Here is a 22979-nt window from a genome sequence, read left to right on the forward strand (position 1 = left end):
ATGCCCCGCCCAGAGAGCCTGTGTGGCAGCCAGGGCTTCTCTGGAGGGACCTTCTGTGTCCGAGGGGTCCTGAGGTCTGTGCCCTGAGCCAGGCAAGTTAGGGAGAGGCGGATGGGGCCTTTTACTTGGAAAGTCCGCAAACTCCCTGTGGACACCAGGCTCTTGGTCCCTGTCCAGTCGCTGACCCCCGTGTGGGCTGTGTGGCCCCTGTGTGTGGGCCATTTGGGTCACTGGCCATGTGGGCCTCACACCCATGGACTGAAGGCAGAAGCCCCAGCATCATGCTAGCCTGCTTCAGCTTTCCCGTTTAGCTGTGCTCCAGTACAACTTTAGTTGTAGAATGAGGCTTGGACCAGACATGGGCCACAGTGTGCTGACCTCCATTCTTCTCATCAGGTGGAAGAGGCAGGAGGGGGGCTGTTTGTCCACTGCTGGGTCCCAGCCCTTGGTGGAAGCAGAGGTTTGGTTTGTTGCATGAATGTCCTCATGGGAGTCCCCTCCCTGCCAAGACCCCACCCTCATAAACGGTTGGTGGTCCGCTAGTTGTCACCCTCCCTGCACGCACTCCATCCCCTCTGTGTCCTGCTCTCTGGGTGCCCTGTGCTCTGGACCATGCTGCCCTTGGCACCTCACTGCCAACACACCGAGATTGGTGGCTGCACTGGGCAGCAAGGTGGGGCCACCCAGAACCTGAACTTCGTGACAGGAACTCATCCTGTCTTGTCTCTTAAGGGCTCCCACAGTGAGACTTCAGGCTTGAGGGAGGGAGGGTCAGGGTGGTACCGGTCTCGTTTACCAAAGTGTGCAAGTGCCCTAGTCTCTGAGCCCTCACCACTGTTGCCACTCCACAGAAACTAGGCAGCATGCTAAGTTACTTGGGGAAGCCCCCAGGCCTGACTCCCATCCCCACCCAACCCCTCTGCTCCCCACTTGGGTCTTCCTGCCCGGGCTGCCCCTGTGGTCTCTGAGACTCCCAACTCCTCCATTCTCAGAAAGTGGCTCCTGATACTTCCTAGAGAGCCTGGGATCTCCTGCCTGGCATGTGCTCACACTGTTCCCCGGGCTTTGGCCCCTCTTCCCACCACATTTGGCTTTGAAATCTTACCCCTGTAACCCTGCAACTCCCCTTCCTGGGCTGAAACTTGCCCTTGGCCCCCTCCCCATTTGGCACTTGCAGCCTCCCCCACCATGTCTGGTTCTGGCTGCAGGTGTCCACATGAATGTGGATGTACTTGAAGCAGGGCCCGGCATGACCTCACAACTGAGCTCACTGGGCCTGGGAAGCTTCGGAGCAGTGGGCAGGGTATGGGCTGCAATCCTGTGTCAGGAACAGCGTCAGCCCGCTCACAGCTGGAGCAGCCCTGAGGGGACATCACAAAGGCACTGCCACCGCCGCCTCAAAGTCCAGACAGACATGCTGTGGTCCAGGAGGTCGTTGCCTTTCTTCCCCAGAGTGGCCAGGGAATTTTGTGGACAGACCTGGGATGGAGGCCAAAGCTGGGCCCCTGAGCTGCCCAGGAACTTTTGGAGGCCCTCCAGTAGGCACCGGCATGGGAAGTGTGCAGTGAGGTGAGGACAAGCATATCCACAGCTGGACACCCCAGTCAGATGGTAAATGGTGCTGCTCTGAGCGCTTCCTGGGATAGGGAGGCAGGTTTTGAGATAGACTCAAGCCTACACAGGATGGTGCAAGGTGGGAGGATGCTTTGGTCAGAAGAAACTCAGACAGGTGGGCTGAGTGACCAGGGGCATAGATAGTCTCCACTTCTCCCAACTTCAGCCTCCTGGCCTGTGAGCTGGGGCAGTGAGCATAAGGGTGAAGTCTCCAGGTTGATGCTTCAGAGACATCCAAGTTGTTGTCTTAGCTTTATTGAAGTATAAGTGAAATACAATAAATTGCATATATTTAAAGTATTCAGTTTGATAAGTTTCCATATAGGTGTATACTCATGAGGTCCACAGTGTGATCGAGATAATGAAGGTATTCATCATCCCCACATGTTTCCTCATCCCCATTTGTAATTTCTTTCCTCCTCATCCCCAGGCGACCATGACATATACATTTGTTTGCACTTTCTAGTTTTAAATAAATGGAATCATACAACACATACTGTTTTTTTTGGTCTGGCATAATTTTTAGATGTACGTTTGTTAATGTGCATATCAATAGCTATTCCCTTTTGATTGCTGAGTAGTATTCCATTGTGTGGCTGCTCCACACTTTTTAAAATCTATTTTCCTATTGATGGTCATTGGGTTGTTTTGAGTTTTTTGTTTTGTTTTGGCTGTTACAGATATACACATTCCTATATGAGTCTTTGTATAGACATATGCTTTCATTGCTCTTGGGTAAATACCTAAGACTGGATGGCTATGCCATATGTCAGATGTATGCTTAACTTTTTAGGAATCTGCCAGATTCTTTGCCAAAGTGGTTGCACCGTTTTACACTCCCCATCAGCAGTGTAGGAGAGTTCTAATTGCTCCACCCTCATGCCAGCCTTGGTAGGGTCAGGCATTTTAATCTTCAGTGTTCTAGTGGTAACTCATTGTAGTTACCATTTCCATTTCCCTTTTCACTTAATATGTTGAGCACCTTTTCATGTGATTCCTTCTCATATATATATCTTCTCAGGTGAAGTATCTGTTCAGTTCTTCTGCCCATTTTTTATTGGGTTATTTTTCTTACTGAGTTTTGAGAGTTCTTATATTCTGGATACAAATCCTTTATCAAATGTGTGATTTGCAAACATTTTTTTCCCAGTCTATGACTTGTCATTCTCTTAACTTGCCTAACAGCATAAATTCGTAGTTTTGGAGTCCAGATTACCAGTTTCTCTTTCTGTGGGTCATGTCCAAAGTCACAAACATTTTATCTTGTTTTCCCCTGGAAGTCTTATACTTTTAATGTTTAAGCTTATGATCCATTTTAAATTACTTTTCATATATGCTGTAAGGTATGGATTGTAGCTCATTTTTTTATATAAGGATATTCATTTATTCTATCATCATTTGTTAAAAGATTATCCCTTCTCCACCAAATTGCCTTTTTTTGTACCTTTGTCAAGTCAGTTGGCCATACGTATGGGTCTATTTCTGGATTCTCTATTATGTTCAGTACCTCTGTTTGTCCATCTTTATGCCGATAGTATGCTCTCTTAATTACTATAGCTTTATAATATTGAAATCAGTTAGTGTTAGTCCTACTCCTTTGTTGTTCTTTTTCAAAGTCATTTTGATTGTTCTAGGTCCTTTGAATTTCCATATGAATTTTAGAATGAGATGTTCAATTTCTACCAAAAAAAAATACTGGGATTTTGATTGGCATTGTGATGAATTAAAAGATCCATTTGTGGAGAATTGACGTCTTAACAATATTGAGTCTTTTGGCCCATGAATAGGTATATCTCTCCATTATTTAATTTCTCTCAACAATATTCTGTGGCTTTTAACGTATAGGTCTTGCACATCTTCTGTCAGATTTAAGCATAAGCATTTAATATTTTTAATGCTATTGTAAATAATATTTAAAATTTTTTCACTTACTGATTGTTCAATCCTAGCATATAGAAATAAGTTTGATTTTTGTATATTAATCTTGTGTCTTGCAGCCTAGCTGAACTCACTTATTAGTTCTAGTGGCTTGTTTGTAGATTTCTTTGGATTTTCTATACAGACTGTTGTGTGATGTGTAAATAAAGACAGTTTTACTTCCTCCTTTCCAATCTAGATGCCTTTGGTTTTTCTTGTTTCATTGCACTGTAGGCTGGGAACTCCAGTGCAAGGTTGAACAGAAGTAGGGAGACTCAGTTTTTCATCATTAAATAATATTAGCTGACAGGTGTTTGGAAGATGCCCTTTATCAGGTTGAGGATGCTCCCTTCTGTTTGCTGAGAGTGCTTATCAGGGATGAATGTTGAATTTTATCAGGTTTTCCTGCATCTTTTGAGATGATCCCATAGATTTTCTTTTTTTGTCTTAATATACTGAATTACATTGATTTTTTTTCTAGTGATTGCTAATCAACACTACATTCTTTGGATAAGCCCCTCTGGATCATGGTTCCTTATCCTTTTTATATATTGGTAGATTTTTGTACTGTCTTTGGTTTTGGTTACAGGGTAATGCTGGTCTCATAAAATTAGGTGGAAAGTATTCCCTGCTTTTCAGTTTTCTGGAAGAATCTGTGTACAGTTGGATTTATGTCGTTCTTAAATGTTTGGTAGAATTCACCAGTGAAGCCATCTGAGCCCAGAATGTTCTCTTTGAGGATTTCAACTACACATTCGATTGCTTTAGTAGATATAGGACTATTCAGATAATCTATTTCTTCTTGAGTGGGCTTTGGTAGTTTTTGTCTTTCAAGGAATTTGTCCATTTCATCTAAGTTGTCATGTTTGTTGGCATAAAGCTGCTCATGATATTCCCTTATTATGCTTTTTAATGTTTGTGGTGCTCCTTACCCCCACCCCAGTTATTCTGGCTAGAGATTTATCAATTTGATTAATCTTTTCAAAGCACTTACTTTTGAATTAATTTATTTTATATTTTTTCTATTTCATTCATTTCTACTCTGATCATTATTGCTTCCTTTTTTTCTTTGAATTTCATGTGCTTTTCTAATTTTTTGTTTCTGTTTTTACTTTTTATTGAGGAAAAACATATAGAGCACAAAGCATAAGTGTGAACTTCCAGATGCTGAACACACCCATATAATGAGCACCCAGATCAAGAATCAGAACATCTCCAGCCCCAGAAGCCTCTTTCAAGGGCCCTCCCCCAACCCAATGGTCACCACTGCCCTAATACCAGCAGAGATTAGTTTTACTTATTCTTGGAACTGTATATATAAATGGAATCATACAGTATATCTCTTTTGTGTCTGGCTTCTTTCACCCAATATTATATGAGATTCGTCTCTGTTGTCTAAATAGCAGTAATTTACTCATTTTCATTTCTGTGTAGTACTTCGTCATGTGACTATATCATAATTTTTCCTTCTGTTGACAAAACTTGGGAACTTTCTGGGTTTTTTGTAAATAATGCTCCTATAAACACGCAGGGTCAGAGAACAGGTGTGTGCTTAGTGTTAGTAGATAATAGTTTTCCTAAGTGGTTGTACCAGTTACACTCCCACCACCAGAGGATAAGAGGTCATGAGGGCTTTAGGCAGGGCATGACAATATGTGTCCTAGTCCACCATCCTGCTGTCCAGTGTTTGTTGAGCAACTGAGTGAATACACAAGCACACAGCTGAAAAGAGACAGTTCTGACTGGGGCTGGCTGAACTCTCATCACATACCATGTGGGCCCAAAGACTAGCCGCAAACAAGAAACAGCTCCTCCCCTAAGTAATACACAGTCTATAAGGAGGGTTTAAAACCATGCTCCCAGTGGGGTTTATAGGGTCTGTGTTCAGTACAGAATTTGTGTCTGGGACATGGAGGTGAGGAACATGGCAGCCACCAGGCAGGACTTGAAGGCCTTCATCCCTCGGTCTGTAGAAGGCCCAGAGAACATTTGGGCTAAGGCCTGAAGGAGTGTTGTCTGGAGAAGACCAAGCACGGTGAGCCGGGGTGAACGTGGGGCTCTTACGAGGTGTGTGCCTGGGGCCTAGGCTCTTAGCCTTGTGAGCCTCAGTCGTCTCATCTGTTAAAAGGGCTTAACCCCACAGGGCTTTTAGCTGTACCTTGAGCTTTGTGTCCATTACCTGGTCTAGTTTTTAAGATGGAAGTGAGGTTATTGATTGGATTGGTGTTTGGTTTTTGTTTTTTTGGGGTTTTTTCCTGTAACATAGTCATTTAGTGCTATAAATATCCTCCTAAGTCCTTGCTATAGTGGCATCCCACAAATTCTCACATTCATTTCATTTTCATTTAGTTAAAAATACTTTCTAGTTTCACTTTTGATTTCTTCTTTGACCCATGTGTTGGTTAGGTGCCAAATATTTGAGGATTTTCTAGAGAGCTTTACATTATTGATTTTTCATTTAATTCCCTGTGGTTAGAGCAAATTCTCTGTATGGCCTGAATCCTTTTGGGGCATGTTTAATGGCCCAGAATATGGTTTGTCTGGGTAAATGTGTCCTTGAAAAGAATGTGTGTGCTGCTGCTGTCGGGTGGGAGATTCTACACATGCCAATTAGGTCAACCTAGTTAATAGTGTTGTTCATGTCTTCTGTGTCCTTACTGATGTTCTGTCTACTTGTCCTATGAAATCTTGAGAGAAATATGAAGAGTTGGATGTTGAACTCTCCCAACTATAATTTTGGATTTATCTATTTCTCCTTGCAGTTCTATCAGTTTTTGCTTCATAGACTTGTAAGGTTGTCTTTGTGACTTAGACTCCTTTTTTTGTTTTTTTGACTGTGTTGGGTCTTTGTTGCTGCGCGCAGGCTTTCTCTAGTTGTGGCGGACAGGGGCTACTTTTTGTTGCAGTGCATGGGCTTCTCATTGCAGTGGCTTCTCTTGTTGCAGAGCATGGGGTCTGGGTGCGTGGGCTTCAGTAGTTGTAGCACGTGGGCTCAGTAGTTGTGGCTCATGGGTTCTACAGAGCAGGCTCAGTAGTTTAGTTGCTCCGCAGCATGTGGGATCTTCTCGGACCAGGGATCGAACCCGTGTCCCCTGCATTGGCAGGCAGAGTCTTAACCACTGTGCCACCAGGGAAGTCCCTAGACTCCTTATTATTATGAAATGACCCACTTTGTCGCTGGTGATATTCTTTGCTTTGAAATCTACTTTATCTGATATTAATAGAGCCATTCCAGCTGTCTTTTGATGAGTGTTAGCGTGGTTTATCTTTTTTTCATTCTTTAACTTCTTTGAACAACTTTAACGGCTTTATTTATTAATATAATTCACTTACCATACAATTTACTCATGTAAAATGTATGGTTCATTGGCTTTTATATTCAAAGTTGTGCATCTATCACCACAACCAATTTTAGCACATTTTCATTAGCCCCAAAAGATACCCCCTTAACTGTCACCCACTCCAACCTCCCAACTCCACCCCCCGCCATGGGCAACCGTTGATATGCTTTCTATCGCTATAGATTTAGCTGTTTTGGACATTTCATATAAATGGAATCATAAAATATGTGGCCGTTTGTGACTAGCTCTTTTCACATAGCAGAATATTTTCAAGGTTCATATATGTTGTACCGTGTATCAGTAATTCATTTCTTTTTATTACCAAATAATATGCTATTGTATGGATAGACCACATTTTATTTATCCCTTCATCAATTGCTGGACATTTGGGTTGTTTCCACTTACTGGCTGTTATGAACATTTGTGTACAAGTTTTAGTGTGGATATATATGTTCTTTTTTTTTTTGAGTCTATACCTAGAAGTGGAATTGCAGAATCATATGGTAATTCTATGTTTAACTTTCTGAGGATCTGCCAGGCTGTTTTCCAGAACAGCTGCACCATTTTATGTTCCCACTAGCAATGTATGAGGGTTCCGGTTTTTCCATACCTTCACCAGCACTTGTTATTTTTCTTTTTTTTAATTTTATTTTTCAATTATATCCATCCTAGTGGGTGTGAGGTGCTATCTCATTGTGGTTTTGACTTGCATTTCCCTAATGTCTGTTGATGTTGAGCATCTTTTTATGAGCTGATTGGCCTTTTTTTTTTAATCTTTGGAGAAATGTCTATTCAAGTCCTTTGTACACTTTTTAAATTGGGTTGTTTATCTTTTTATTGTTGAGTTATAGGAGTCCTTTATATGTTCTGGATACTAGACCCTTATCAAATACAAAATTTAAAAATATTTTCTACTGTTGTGTAGGTTGTTTTTTCACTTAATAATGTCCTTTAATACACAGATTTTTAAATTTTGATGAAGTACAATTTATCTATTTTTTTCTTTTGTTACTCGTGCTTTTGGTGTCACATGGAAGAACCCATTGCCAACAAGGTGATGAGGATTTATCCCTATTTTCTTCTGAGAGTTGTAGTTTTAGGTCTTACATTTAGGTCTCTGATCCATTTTGAGTTAATTGTTATATGTGATGTAAGGAAGAGATCCAGCTTCATTCTTTTGCATGTGGATTTCCATCTATCCTAGCACTATTTGTTGAAAAACTATTCTTTCATCACTGAATTATTTTTGCACGCTTCTCAAAAATCAATTGACCACATCTGTGAGGGTTTATTTCTGGACTCTTCTGTTCTGTTGGTCTATATTGTCTATCCTTATGCCAGTACCACACTGTTTTGATCACTGTATCCTCATATTAAGTTTTGAAATCTTAAGTTTGAGAATTTCAAAACTTAATGTGAGTCCTCCCACTGTGTTTTATTTCAATATTGTTTTAGCTGTTCTGGGCCCCTTTCAGTTCTGTATAAATTTTCATTTCTGCAAAAAAAGGTCATTGGAATTTTGATAGAGATTGCATTGAATCTCTTAATTATCTTTTAAAGGGATTTACATAAGAAGAAGAACAAGTCTTTTATATTTGCTCACGTAGTCACCATTTCTGGTGCTTTTAATAACTCCTTGTAAATCTAGATTTCCATCTGGTATTGTGTTTCTTCTCCTGAAGGATTTTATTTAGCACTTTGTAATGCATATCTGCTGGTGATAAATTCTTACAACTTTTGTATGTCTGGAGTCTTTATTTCACCTCTATTTTTGAACAGTTCTCACTGGGTATGGCGCTACAGTTAATAAGTTTTTTGTTTTGTTTTTTCAAGATGTTGCTCCACTGTCTCCAGGTTTGTCAGAGAAATCCTGTGTCATCCTTATGCTTCCTTCTCTATAAGTAGTGTGTCCTTTTTCCTCTGGCTGATTTTAGTATTTTTTTCCTGCATCACTGGTTTTAAACAAGTTTGTGATATGTTTAGTGCAGTTTTCTTCTTATTTCTTGTGCTTGGAGGTTGATGAGCTGCTAAGATTTGTGGATTTATAGTTTCCATCAAATTTGGAAAAATTTCAGTCATTATTTCTTGAAGTTTTTTTTTTATCCTCTCTTCCTCTCCCGTAGGGACTCTTAACTACCCGTGTGTTGGGCTCCTTGAAGTTATCCCACAGCTCGCTCACACTGTGTTTGGTGTTTTAGTCTTTTTTTTTTTTGCCTATGTGTTTTATTTTGAGTAGTCTTATTGCTGTTTCTTCAAGTTAACTAATCTGTGTTGTGCAATTTTCCGTTAATCCCATCCAGTGCCCCTTTCATCTCACACCTTGTAATTCCATCTTCTGTATCTTCTCTGGTTGCTACTTGGCATGGCTCAGTGTTCCTGAGCCTATAGAAATCAGTCCTGCCCCATCTCCCGGCTCTGTCACTGTGTCACTCTGTCCTCTCCTTTCCTCGTGGACTGGCTTCTCTGCCCCTTGGCAGGCCCAGTCACCAGTGATTGGGTGCCAGGTTCTGGGTTTCACTGTGTTGGGAGATGGTGCCGTTATTCCTGTGTGTGTTCGTGTGCTTTATTCTGGGATATAGTTCGATCCTTTCAGGTTTTGCCCTTAAGCTTTGTTGGTCGGGACCAGAGAGCATTTCCCCAGCTCCACTTTGTCCTGACCTGCAAGGGCTCTACCTGCTGCCTGTGGGTTAGGGCTTCCCTCTTGCTGGTAGGAATAAGCGCTGCTTACAGCCTGTGTAGGCAGTGGAATTGTTTCCTCTGTCCCTATGGGTGGCCGTTTCCTGGCTTCGGTGGCTTCCTCACAGGCTTGCACTGACTGTCCCCTGCGAGGACTGAGGGCCCCTCTGTTCAAAGGTCTACTGCCTTCACTGCCTTGTCCACTCACTGTCTTCCAGTACCACCTCCTTCTCTCAGGCCTGCCAGGCCTCAGTTTCTTTCTGCACCATGGCTGAAGTTCCTTCTGGGAGGAGTGGGGGGTGTCACGGAGCTTACCTGTGCCCTGCCTCTCACTATCTGGTGTTCAGTGACTTGAAAACTATTGCTTAGTCACATAAACTTCCCAGTTGTTTTTAGTTTTCCACATGGGAGGGAGATCCAGACTCTGTGAGTGTCTTGTCTTGGCAGGAGGTGTAAGTCTCCAGCTCCATTGTCTTTGAAAAGCTGCCTGGGTGCTCATGGGCCCCAGGCTGGGAGCTGGGTGGAGGTGAAGATTCAGGCCAAGGTGTGAATGTGTGTGTGTGTGTGTGTGTGTGTGCGCACACGTGTGTTTAGCCATCGCACCTCAGGATAGCCTCTGATGATGACATGGTGCCTCACGAGATGTCGGTGCTCCAGCTCGAGATTCAAGTGCGTGTTCTGCTCTGTTTACCCCGTTAGGCTTGTCTGGAGGTTTGGAGAGACACCCATGAGCTGGCTGATGCTTTCCAATACACCTGCCCCATGGGTTGGGTTCTTCCTGCACTCCTGGCAAGTTCTGGTTCGCCTAGGGCTGGTGTGCAGCTGGGGGTTGGGGCTGCCACCCAGGATACGGCAGGTCCTACGTAGACACAGATTTGTGCTTTAGTCTTTCCCTGGGACCAGGATGGAGGAGGTGGAGGACAGCAATAGAAATCATAGAGCTGAGCTGACTTGATTTAAAAAGGAGCCTGTGTCTTCACTGAGCAGGTTTTCAGTGGCTGAGAGCAGATGAACAAGACTCACTCTTGGGAGGGAGAGCAGTTACCCTGACCATACCCTACCCTACTTTATTTAGCCAGTCCCCTGCCGACAGAGAAACAAGACACTTTCTACATTTTGATTTTTTATATTACCAACAGTCCTGCTCAGTAACATCCTTATACATGGCGTTGCACGTTTTCCCAGTTGTTTTCTTGGACTAAATTCCTAGACTTCATATTAAATAATAAATGAATGAAAATGTTTCTATTTCTCTCAAGAGATAAAGGCATCATTTTCTTTGCTCTTTAGGAGCCCTCTCTCTTTTATTTTTCTTCTGTGAGCCAGGAGCCCTGTAAAAAGACAAGGTCTCCCCTCAGAGGTCTGCATGGGGTGGCCAGTGGGAAGGGGGCCCCTGGGGAGGACACACACTACAGGCCTATGTGGGTCACGTCCTGGCTACTGTGATGGTGCAGGGTGGGAGGGAAAGAGAAGCAAAAGTGCTTACTAGGGGCCGTGACACCTGGGGGGACATGACACGATGGCAGGTCCGAGCCGGCCGGGACCTGGGGCATGGACTTGGGCAGGCCAGCGCCAATCCTGGTTGTACTTGCCCATGGGGGCTCCTCCCTGAGCCAGCCACATGCTCCTTTGCCTCTTACAGCCTAAAGCCCTTGCTGGGTCTGGGGATGGTGGGTCCTCTCCCCTCTGGTATTTTTATCTCTGTGCTCAGGTCCTGGACAGGTGGGCAGGGTCTCCTGACTAGGACACACATGGGGACCTGTTGGCCGATTCTGAGTGGTCTGGTTCACACTCTTGTCCCCTAACTTGTGCCAGGCTTGGGCTTCCACCTTCCTAGGCCTCCCCAGGCACAGGTGTCTCCCAGGATGAGTGAATCAGGATCAGGCAGGGTAAGGGCACTTCCCTGAGTCTTGGTTTCCATATCTGGAGGGAGACCTCAGACCCACCCTGGTTCTGGGGGCTTCCCTTCCTGGCCCCGGACTGGGGCCAGTCTGCTGATGGGGGCCACACTGGCAGAGATGGTGGCTGGGGCCTCCTATCCCTGCCTCGCCCCAGTTCCTCCAGCCCGTCCCTCTATCCCATCCCACCAGGGCTCCTCATTAGCCCCACTCCCAGCTCTTCTGTAACCTCACAGCCCTCGTGTAGCCCTTAGGTATCTTGCTCCTCCTGTGTCCCCCTCTTCCCCCACGTGTCTGGCCACAGGGTTGCCTACAGTCTCCCTCTCAAGAGCATCTCATCTCCTGCAGGCATTTGGACAGGCCCACACGAACCATAAAAAGGTGGCTGCGGACGGCGAGAGCCGGGAGGAGAGTCTGATCCAGGAGTCGGCTTCCAAGGAGCAGTACTATGTGCGCAAGGTGCTGGAGCTGCAGACAGAGCTGAAGCAGCTGCGCAACGTGCTTGCCAACACACAGTCGGAGAACGAGCGCCTGGCCTCAGTGGCCCAGGAGCTGAAGGAGGTAAGCAGCAGAACTAGGGTGGGCTGCTTGACTGTGGGTGGGTGGGAAAACAAGCCAGTGCTTCCTGGGGGCAGGGCCACCCACAAGTTGTTCCACTCCCAGCCCAGTTTTATGTGGCTCATGGTGGTCCAGGAAGGGCTGAGGGTGGCAGGATCCCAGCTCTGCCCTTGGACTGATGTGAATCCTGGGTTCCTCATGTGAACAACAGAATTATAGTGTCCACCTGCCAGCTCGTGACAACAAAATCAGAAGGGACCACCACAGACAGCTCCTAGGATCAGCTCAGCCCCTGACAGGGGCCTGGCCATGAGAGGCCTGGGCAGGTGGAGAGGGGAGGGCAGGCATCCAGTGCCCTCCGAGAGAGGTGGGAGGGTGGGCCACCATTCGCAAGATGGGGTGGGACAGCATCAGGGGAGCAGGCATAACCAGAAGTCTACATGAGCTGCAGTCCTGGCTGTGGCCTTGGTGGGGGGGGTGGTCCCTGGTTGTTAGAGCCCACAAGTTCTCATTAGGAAGGGCAAGAGGCCTTGCTCTGGGCTGTGGGAAGACCCACTCTCTGGCCTCTATTCTCCTGGGGGGGGCGGGGAGCAGTGACAGGTGACCAAAACAGCAGATGTTTCTGAGCGGTGGGCAGCTCTGAGGTCGACACCTCAGATGTGAGGGTGTATGGCAGTCAAGGTCCCACAGGGCTGGGAGGGGACACTGGCAAGGTTTGGGGCAGAGCCCAGGGTCCGGCAACAGTGGGGAGTAGTCACCCACCCTGGTTTGGGATCAGAGATCACCAAGGCTTGTGGGCCTGGGAGGAACTTGGCTGGATCCAGGGGGAGTGCATGATCTCATTTCCTCCTACAGGAGCATTCTAGTCAGGGTGGGGAGAAGGGGCCATCGGAGCTGTAGATTTGACCACCCAAGTTGGAGACTAGACTCTGCTGACTAAGTACCCTTTTCCGGAAGAGCCAGTAGAGGTGCTCTGCCCAGCCCAGACTCATTCTGCTCCTTCCCTCTTCCAGAAGGGGGCTGTCAGGAGCGTGGCGGGGGACTTGCTGACTACTGACTTTGGCGTCAGGAAATGAGCTCAGCCAGTCCCACACACTGCTATTGAAGAACAGGTCTGGTTGGGCCAGGATTCCTGCTGTTCCTCTTAGTGCTTCAGGAGGAAGCCTTCTCCTCCCCACCCCCATACATCCTCAGTGCATCTCTCTCCTGAGGCCCCACCTGTGCCCCTGATCACTGTAGGAGCTATGTAGGATCACTGTGGAGCCATGCCAGGTTCTTGGTTGGAGTGGAGGCTCTCCATCACTGCCTACTCAGACTAGAGCCCTGGTCAGTGTCCCCATCGTTGCTGGCTCTGTCTGTACTCTGCTCCCATCCCACTCAAGTTACTCTTCTGCTGGTCCTGGCCCTGCCACTTCTACCTGAGCTGCTCTGCTGAGCTCCTCCATGGCCGTCCCCCATCCTACAGGAGGCTTGCACCAAGGCTCGGGCCTGGCTGAGGAGCCTGGATCATGAGGACACAACACCAAGCACTGTCCCTGATAGGCACCAACCTGTACCTGTCTTGGTGTGACCCAGCCAAGGAGGCTTTGCACAGTCGCCATAGGAGATGCCCCTTCCACAGGAGGTCATTTCCCTCCCTGTGCCTGGTCCTGCTGCCGTCCATGTTCAGTGACTGATGGGCCAGCTGTGCTGTGCCCTCTGACCCCCACCCCCATCCCCATCCTTCCACCCTGCGATGACTGGCTTAGGGGTTCATTCCCCCATGCCCAACTCTCCAAGAGGAACTCGTGGCCTCCATCATGTGACACGTGTAGCAAACATGCTCAGCATGTGGGACAGTTCCAGCTACCCCATAACTTGTCCTCTCAGTGACCCTGTGGGCATCCAGTTACTTCCCTCATCTCACAAATTGGGAAACCAAGGTGCAGAAGGTTTGGCTGCATGCCTAAAGTCAGTGGGTCCTGACCTCTGCACTGTGAATGGACGGGCCCCGCCGACTTCTGTCCTGGGACATGGCCTTGGGCCCCATTTTGCAGATGGAGAAGCAGAGACCCAAGGAGCTGTGCACGGCCACAGCTGGCTGGAGGCAGAGTCAGGTCCTTTGCACATGCCAAGGCCTTCCACGGATTTGCCTTGGGAATGGAGGGGTGAGGGCTTCCTGGCGAAGCAGGACTGTGAGTTGTGGAGGTGTCAGCAGCATCTGCCCGGTGGGACCTAGGAAAAGTCTTTCTGTCCCATTGGACCCTGGCCTTGCTGTCCTGGTGGACTCTGCACATGTCAGGCCCTGCACAGGCCCAGGAGTGAGTGACAAAGATGTCCCAGCAGAAGTCATGTCGGTTGCCATCTCCCCTGTCCTGGCTAGGAGCCAGGAAAAGGCTTTTTTCCTGCTATGGTGGCATCTGGGCCACCAGGAGCTTCTGGAAGAAAGCAAGGTGTTAGGCCGCAAAGTGAGGTGGTGGGTATTGGGTCAGGAGCAGCAGCCCCATGCTCCAGTGTGGAGTGGACAGGCTTGGACAGAAGGACACCTGGCTCCAGAGCCAGGGCATGGGGTTGTCACATGGGCAGACAACCCAGAGGTTGCTAATCATCCAAATTCCTCGCTTACTAATTCTGCTTTCCACCCAGCCCTGGTATACAGCTCAGCCTGGTTTTCTACCACTTTACAGCAAGGACAGCCTTTCCACTGTTTCTTATTCCCTCCTAAGGCCTTACTGGGAGCACTTCTAACTAACATTCATACCTCTTCTAGTGTTATTTTGTGATGGTATATGCATTCCCTAAGGCAACTGAAGATTTCTCTGTGACTCTTCTCTGAGCCTCACCAGAGTCACCTGAAACAATTACATTTCTACCAATAGTCTCAAGGCAGTCTGGCCTTTTCCTGTCCTCCTCAAAGCTCTTTCAGCTTCTGGCCATCCCCACCTCCACGGCCACTTCCACATATTCAGGTATTTGTTACAGCAATGTCTTTTTCCTGGTATTAAACCTATATTTGTATATTTGTTTTTTCGGGCCACCATAATAGATTGCCACAAACTACTGGCTTAAAACCACAGAATTTTATTCTCTAAGATTTTCTGTATCTGAAATGAAGGTGCTGGCAGGACCATGTTCCATGTGGAGCCTCTCCAGCTTTTGGGTGCCGGCAACCCTCCGTGTTCCTTGTCTTGTGTTCACATTGCTCCGGTCTCTGCCTCTGTCTTCACCTTCTCCCTGTGCAGGCTCCACAACTCTGACTGGGCTGGGGCATCCCTCCCACCTCCACCCTGGCCTTACACGGGGCCACAGGCCTTTCCTGGGGCTTGGGCTATGGCCTCCTGGCTAAACATCTTGCCCTTTCCTCTGAGGGAAAATACTGACCAGCTTTGGAGCGCTCCTGTGCTGGGCGGTGCTCCCTCCCTGTGCCTTAGCTCCAGCTGCGCCATGATGCGGCTTCTGCGACATGGGGTACTGGCTGCTCTGCATTCCAGACTCCCAGACCTGACTTCAGTACAACACCCCTCCTCACCTACTCGGCCTCCCTCAGCAGCAGCTGACACCAGTTGGCAATGTGTGTGCTGTGCGTGGGCGACTGTACACGTGCCTCAGTGAACAAGACAGAGCCTAGAGCAGCACCTAGCACACTTGGTACGTACTCAGTAGTGAAGGAGTGGGTGATGCCCCTCGGGGTGGTTGAGCATCACGTGCAGTGCCAGTATGGAGACAGCGCCAGTGAAAGGTTTTCTGAGCCACACAGAGAGGCCACACGTTGTCCAGGTCCGTTTCTGTGAATGTCAAGAAAAGGCAAATCCACAGACTGAAAGCAGATTGGTGGTTGCTAATTGGTGTGTGGTTTCTTTTTAGGGTGATGAAAATGTTCCGGAACAGGTAATGGTGCACAACTCTGAAGAAGCTATAACCACTGAATTGTACACTTTCAGTGGGTGAACTTCATGGTATATGAATCATATCTCAATAAAAATAACAAAGACAACTCCTGTGCAGGAAGACTGCGCAAGGGTTCAGCTCAGCAGAGGTTTCTGGCGCAGCCTGGGCACATAGGTTCTGGGGTGCAGAGGGCTTTGGCCTAGGCAATCAGGCTGGCCCGTGGTCTTATCTCTTTCTGTCTTCTTTCTGTCCACCTCAGGACCACTTGTTTTATTGAGGGGAGTTGTTAAGTTTTAAATAAAGCCCATTTACATTGTTCGTGACCAACAGCTCCCACCCGCTGCCCCTGTCTCACCATCTTACCTCCTGTGTCCTCCCATACTGAGAGTAGGCAGGTGGTCTCAGCAGGTGCATCAGGCCAGAGTGGGCTGAACCACAGCAGGTGGGGAGCAACCAGCTTGCCTTACACAAAGTGGATGCAGCAAACATGTGTTCTTATATTGCAATCATTGTGTTAGGACTCTCCAGAGAAGCAGACCAATAGGGGTGTGTGTGTGTAGAGAGAGAGAGATTTATTGTAAGGAATTGGCTCACTCAGTTGTGGGAGCTGGCAGATCCAAAATCTGTGGGTTGTGCCAGCTGGCTGGAGACCCAGGGAAGAACTGATGTTGCAGCTTGAGTCTGAAGGCTGTCTTTTTTTTTTCTCAAGGCCTTCAACTGACTGGATAAGGCCCACCCACATTATGGCGCGTGATCTGCTTTACTCAGTGGGTCTACTAATTTAAATGTTAATCTCATCTGAAAGATACCTGAATGGCGACATCTAGACTGGTGTTTGACCAAATATCTGGATGCCAGGACCTAGACAAGTTGACACTAAAATTAACCATAACAGTCAGTTGGGTGGTAAACAAGGGAAATGGCCAGAGTCGAGGTGTATGCAGAACTTCGTTAGGAAGCAAGTAAGTATATGTTTCCTCCCATTGCCACTCACATTGTTATTTTGTTTATTTTTGCCTAATAGGAGTTTTGCTTTCCGGGGGCCTTGCATTTCTCCAGTCAGTAACTTGGTGTCTGTTTTTTCTGGTGTTGACTCTTGGATACCTCCTTGGGTCACTTATTGAGAAGACTGCATTAGTCCATTTACTGGAGATTTTGGTAGTAAGCGTTTGTCAGGAGTGCTTGATACATATAATGACTCACTCCCCTCTCTGTTGCTTTCTTGAACTTTTTTTCTTATTGGTCCTATTTCATTTTACCAATCCAACATTGCTGTTCCGTGTGTACCTATATGGAATCTTAGTGTATGCACGGATGTGATCACAAGAAACCTCAGCACCAGCAGAGAGGCCAGTGTGCTGGGTGAGGAGGACAGGGTGAGCTATGGGGCCCAGTGGGTGATGGCGCTTCTAGCCGAGGGTCCAGGTGGGGCGGTGTTGGCGTGGGGGGGTGTTAGATCTTTGCAGGCATGTGGGGGAAGCTGCTTGGAGCGTTGGGAACAGGGATGTGGGGAGAGATGGAGAGTTTGTCTAGGGGATGATTCTGCCCCCATGGGACACTGGCCATGTCTGGAGGCAGTTTCAATGGTCACAACAGGGGTGGGGGCTGCATCCAGTAGGCAGGGCTCAGGTTGCTGCTAAACATCCTACAGTATACAAGGTGGCCCCAGAATGTGGGCCAAGGGACCCAGGTCCTGGCACACGGCACATAGTAGCAGCCAGTTGAGAATTCCCAACAGTCTTGATTGCACAGTTCATGCCAGGTCTACACTCGCCTCTCTCCGTGCATGATGTTTGAATCCTCAAGGCACCTCGGAGGCAAGAACTCTTTTTTTAACAACTTTATTGAGATAATTCATATCCCTTACAACTCACCCACTTAAAGTGTACAGTCAGTGGATTTTAGTATATTTACAGATTTATGCACCATCCCAAATCAATTCTAGAATATTACATCATTCCAAGAAGAAACCCCATTAGCAGCCACTCTCCATCCCATCTTCTCCTTGCCCCCCAGCGACCACCCATCTGCTTTCTATCTCTGTGGATTTGCCTATCCTGGACATTTCATGTAAGTGGAATCATACAATACAGTACATGACCACTAATACCTCTTCTTTTATTCATGTTGTTTTCAAGATTTATTTGTGTTACAGCATGTTTATCTCATCAGTTGGTGGACATTTGAGTTGTTTCCACCTTTGCTATTGTGAATAGTGTCTGAACATTTGTGCACAAGATTTTGGTGGACGTGTGTTTTCCTTTCTCTCGAGTGCATGCCGAGGAGGGGCATTGATGGGTCAGATGTTAACTCTGTGCTGAACTGTTCGAGTAGCTGCAGACTGTTTCCACAGCTCTGCATCATTGTACATGCTACCAGCAGCACGTGACAGAGGAACTACTTTGAACCCCATTTTACAGATGAAGAAACCAAGGGTCAGAGCAGGCTGAGATCCTGCATTGTTCACTGCCATACCTCACAGCCCAGGGCCCCAGCTCCTCGCCAGGTGGCCACATCGGGCACCATAGCAGGCCTGGGATTCCAAGTCCCAGCCGCATGGCCACTACAGTGGGCCTGGCTGCACTGAGCTCCTTCTGCCCCAGGGGTGGTGAGACCAGCTAGGGCAGGCTGCTCACACCTGCCTTCCTCCTGGCAGATCAACCGAAATGTAGAGATTCAGCGTGGCCGCCTGCGGGATGACATCAAGGAGTACAAGTTCCGGGAGGCCCGTCTGCTGCAGGACTACTCGGAGTTGGAGGAGGAGAACATCAGTCTGCAAAAGCAGGTGTCTGTGCTCAGGCAGAACCAGGCAAGTATCTGGGCTGGGCAGGTGGGACAGGTAGGTTGGCTCTGGGCCACGGCCCTGGCCTAACCCTCACTTTGCTATCTCCGTGGTCAGGAGGCGTTTCACCCTCCTTCCACACACTCAAGCTGAGGGCCGCATGCCACTGTGGACCAGGGGTGTGGCAGCAGGGCCCAGCCCCTCCAAGATCAGAAAAACAAGGCCTTTGGCTGTTTTGTTGGCTGGCAGTTGGGCTAGACAAGGTGTTCCAGCCAGCAAAGATGAAAAAAAAACAAAAAAAAATGGAGGTGATAAAGAACCCCAGAGTCTGGGTGTGCAGCTTCATCTCCTCTCAGGTACTGACAGGAGACTAGAGATGTCCCTATGCCCTGTGGGACCCTAGAGCTGTCAGCGCACCCACTTCTCCCACTGTCTCAGGTTTGCCAGCCCCCTTTGACCTCCATGTGGTCCTGGACCTTGGGGTGAAGCCAGGTGGGCCTTGAACAGTGTGGAGATGTCCAAGCTGTCATATCATGCCCTCGAGTAACACCGCAATGGGTGGGATGAGTAGGATCACTTCCACCTGGGACAGGACAGGGCAGGAGGGTCACCTCTACCCAGCTGTGATAGGATGGGGACAGAAGGATCATCTCCACCTATGAGAGGACAGGGGCAGGAGGGTCACCTCCACCAGTGAGAGGACAGAGACAGGAAGGTCACCTCCACTTGTGATGGGACAAGAGGGTCACTTCCATCTGTAACAGAACACCCAGGGGGTCTTGGGCACTCAGGCCCCTCAAGACCTGACCCTACCACCTAACTCTCCAAGAACCACAGCTCTACAGGGTGGAGACTGGGGGGACCTTTATTCCAGGAACCCCAAACATCAGGGACCTGAGTATTTAAATCCTGCATAGGAAAGTGTGGGCCCATGTGTTTATGCTGACAGCAGAACCTCTGTGACTGTTACAACCAGCAGGGAGTGGATCTCCTCCCAAGAACATAGGCACAGGAGCTCCTTCTCTAGCTGCATAGCAGGCCCTCTGTGATGCTGTGCTCATCTGCAGTCACACACAAGCATCCTGAGGAGGCGGAAACCAGGCCCTGGGTGGCACGTGGTAGAGTCTGGCCCCTCCCTGGGGTTCCCCTACCCCAGGCCTTGACCCACAGAGACCCTCTTGGTCCTGCCTCTGAGTGGTTTGTTCCTTGTTTCTTGTACACATATTGCAGGATAATAAAATTTTTTTTAAGTTGCCCATAGATCCTAAGTACCCACATCAAGCATTGGTTTCTGTCTGCTCTCTCCTTGTCCACCTGCAAATACTGTTTGAACAGGCATGACCTTGCATTCTGCCTCTCACTCCCACTCCCACTCGGGCCTCTCTCAGTCTGGGTGGTATGTGCAGCTGAGGCACATCCCACTTCAGTGGGAGTTTTAGTTCCTTCATCTTGAAATATGATTAGAAGTAGTGGTCATATTGCACATCTAGATACATGTTTTACATATCTTAAAATATTTAATCAACTCTTAGTGCTATTTAAGTAGTTTTAGAATTTAAAGTCAGTATACACTTGGCAACATTTTAAGTCACCTGACAAATTGGCAGTGTGGATGTGTTCTGATTTCCATGGCATCTCTGGTGATGAGCAAGTCTCATGCTTCTGCACTGCTCATACCACGTGCACGTGTCCCAGGCGTGGGCTGACCATTTCCTGGGTGCACCTCATGCCTGTAACCCTCTAAGCATCCATGTCTTCCCAGCTGTGTAGTCAGCACAATGGTGCTTCTTCCCCATTCCTCAGGCATAGAAGAGTGTTGATCTCTCTTTCACAGGTGGAGTTTGAGGGCCTCAAGCATGAGATCAAGCGTCTGGAGGAGGAGACCGAATATCTCAACAGCCAGCTGGAGGACGCCATTCGGCTCAAGGAGATCTCGGAGCGGCAGCTGGAGGAGGCGCTGGAGACGCTGAAGACAGAGCGGGAGCAGAAGAACAGTCTGCGCAAGGAGCTGTCGCACTACATGAGCATCAATGACTCCCTCTACACCAGCCACCTGCACGTCTCCCTGGACGGCCTTAAGCTCGGTGATGACGCCGAAGCCCTGGCCAATGGCTTCGAGCACGGTGGCCTGGCCAAGCTGCCGCTGGACAACAAGACCTCCACGCCCACCAAGGACGGCCTCGCTCCACCTTCCCCCAGCCTTGTTTCTGACCTCCTCAGTGAGCTCAACATCTCTGAGATCCAGAAGCTTAAGCAGCAGCTAATGCAGGTGAGCGGGTGGGTAGCCCCACCCCACCCGGGTCTTGTCACAGCCCCGGGCCTTGGGCCCACGTGCACCATTCCCACCTCCACTCCTGTCCCCCATGGTGTTAGCCAGACCTGCTGGTCTCCAGGACAGCGCTTTCCTGACACTTTGTCAATGCTATGCACCTTCTTTTACTTACATTTCTTTTACATAGGTAATTCTGTATTGTTAACCTAAGTGGAATTGCAGCATTATAGGTGGAAGGTGCCCAGAGAATTAGGTTTCTGGTTACAAGTTTGGGCACCACCAGAGGTTTTCTTATGTCCGTCTGAGGTCCCTGCATGTAGTTTCCCGTGCTGTGTCCTGTAGACACGTCACGTCAGGGTTTCCTGCCCCGACTGAACAGAATCCCAGAGTCTGCACCACAGCCCCTTGGTTCGCTGCGTGTCTCTGAGGAGGGACTCACCCAACCCCGCAAGCATCTGGTCAGGGGGAAGAGCCATCATAGCCCCACACATGACACCTCCACCCGAATTTATCACAGAGAGGCTAGCAGGGTGATGGTCATGGCATGGATGGAGTCACTACTGGGACTGTCCAGGGGTCCTCTGAGCTCAAGTACTCATGTGGGCTGTTGACGGGCCCTTTCTGTGCCTTCGCAGATGGAGCGGGAGAAGGTGGGCCTGCTGGCAACGCTGCAGGACACACAGAAGCAGCTGGAGCAGGCCCGAGGGGCCCTGTCGGAGCAGCAGGAGGAGGTGAGCCGCCTCACAGAGAACCTGAGTGCTCTGCGGCGCCTGCAGGCCAGCAAGGAGCGGCGGACGGCCCTGGACAGTGAGAAGGAGCGAGACAGCCATGAGGATGGTGACTACTATGAGGTGGACATCAATGGGCCTGAGATCCTGGCCTGCAAGTACCGTGTGGCCCTGGCAGAGGCTGGGGAGCTTCGGGAGCAGCTGAAGGCCCTGCGCAGTGCACACGAGGCCAGCGAGGCCCAGCACACCGAGGAGAAGGGCCGGCATGAGGCCGAAAGCCAGGCGCTCACTGAGAAGGTCTCCCTGTTGGAGAAGGCCAGCCGCCAGGACCGCGAGCTCCTGTCCCGGCTGCAGATGGAGCTGAAGAAGGTGAGCGACGTCGCAGGCGAGACACAAGGCAGCCTGAGCGTGGCCCAGGACGAGCTGGTGACCTTCAGTGAGGAGCTGGCCAACCTCTACCACCACGTGTGCATGTGCAACAACGAGACGCCCACCCGTGTGGTGCTGGACTACTACCGAGAGGGCCCGGCTGGCGCCGGCAGCTGCAGCCCTGAGGCCCGTGGGCGTCGCTCACCTGTCCTGCCCAAGGGGCCGCCTGCCGCAGAGGGTAGGGCCAGGGACAGCAGCCCCTCACCTGGCTCCTCACTGCCCTCGCCCCTGAGTGACCCACGCCGGGAGCCCATGAACATCTACAACCTGATCGCCATCATCCGTGACCAGATCAGGCACCTGCAGGCAGCCGTGGACCGCACCACAGAGCTGTCGCGGCAGCGCCTGGCCTCACAGGAGCTGGGCCCAGCTGCGGACAAGGACCGGGAGGCACTCATGGAGGAGATCCTGAAGCTGAAGTCGCTGCTCAGCACCAAGCGGGAGCAGATCACCACGCTGCGCACGGTGCTCAAGGCCAACAAGCAGGTGTGCATGGCGCTCGGGTCCAGCAGGGGTGGGCACGTGGGCGGGGGGTTTCTCACCCTCCCTGGCCTCCTGTCCCGTGCTGTTCCTGCTACTGAAGGAAGGATGTGAGAAAACCTCACCTCAATGCTGTGGGGAGGGGCTGAGGCCTTTGAGAGGCCCCAGGGCTGGCTGGGGTCTTGGTCTGTGGCACTGAGGCAGCAGACCCCTCCTGACGCCCCTCACCTGCCCGTCTTTTGCATCTCTGACCCCCCAGACGGCAGAGGTGGCCCTCGCCAACCTAAAGAGCAAGTACGAGAACGAGAAGGCCATGGTGACCGAGACCATGATGAAGCTGCGCAATGAGCTCAAGGCCCTCAAGGAGGACGCGGCCACCTTCTCCTCACTGCGTGCCATGTTCGCCACCAGGTAACG

General features: G+C 49.2%; 1 protein-coding gene across 2 annotated transcripts in view; it reads left to right on the top strand.

Moving 5' to 3' along the window:
• BICD2 (BICD cargo adaptor 2) overlaps window positions 1–22979 on the top strand; it is a 53633-nt gene that overhangs the window by 25065 nt on the left and 5589 nt on the right. For both annotated transcript variants that reach the window (XM_082400909.1, XM_082400910.1), the window contains exons 2-6: window positions 11795–12007; window positions 18528–18680; window positions 20488–20922; window positions 21561–22568; window positions 22822–22973. In XM_082400909.1, the coding sequence (XP_082257035.1) occupies window positions 11795–12007; window positions 18528–18680; window positions 20488–20922; window positions 21561–22568; window positions 22822–22973 (1961 nt within the window). The remainder of the gene's footprint in view (window positions 1–11794; window positions 12008–18527; window positions 18681–20487; window positions 20923–21560; window positions 22569–22821; window positions 22974–22979) is intronic.

The sequence above is a fragment of the Balaenoptera borealis genome (genome assembly GCF_965194805.1).
Source record: "Balaenoptera borealis genome assembly, chromosome: 8".
NCBI lineage: Eukaryota > Metazoa > Chordata > Mammalia > Artiodactyla > Balaenopteridae > Balaenoptera > Balaenoptera borealis.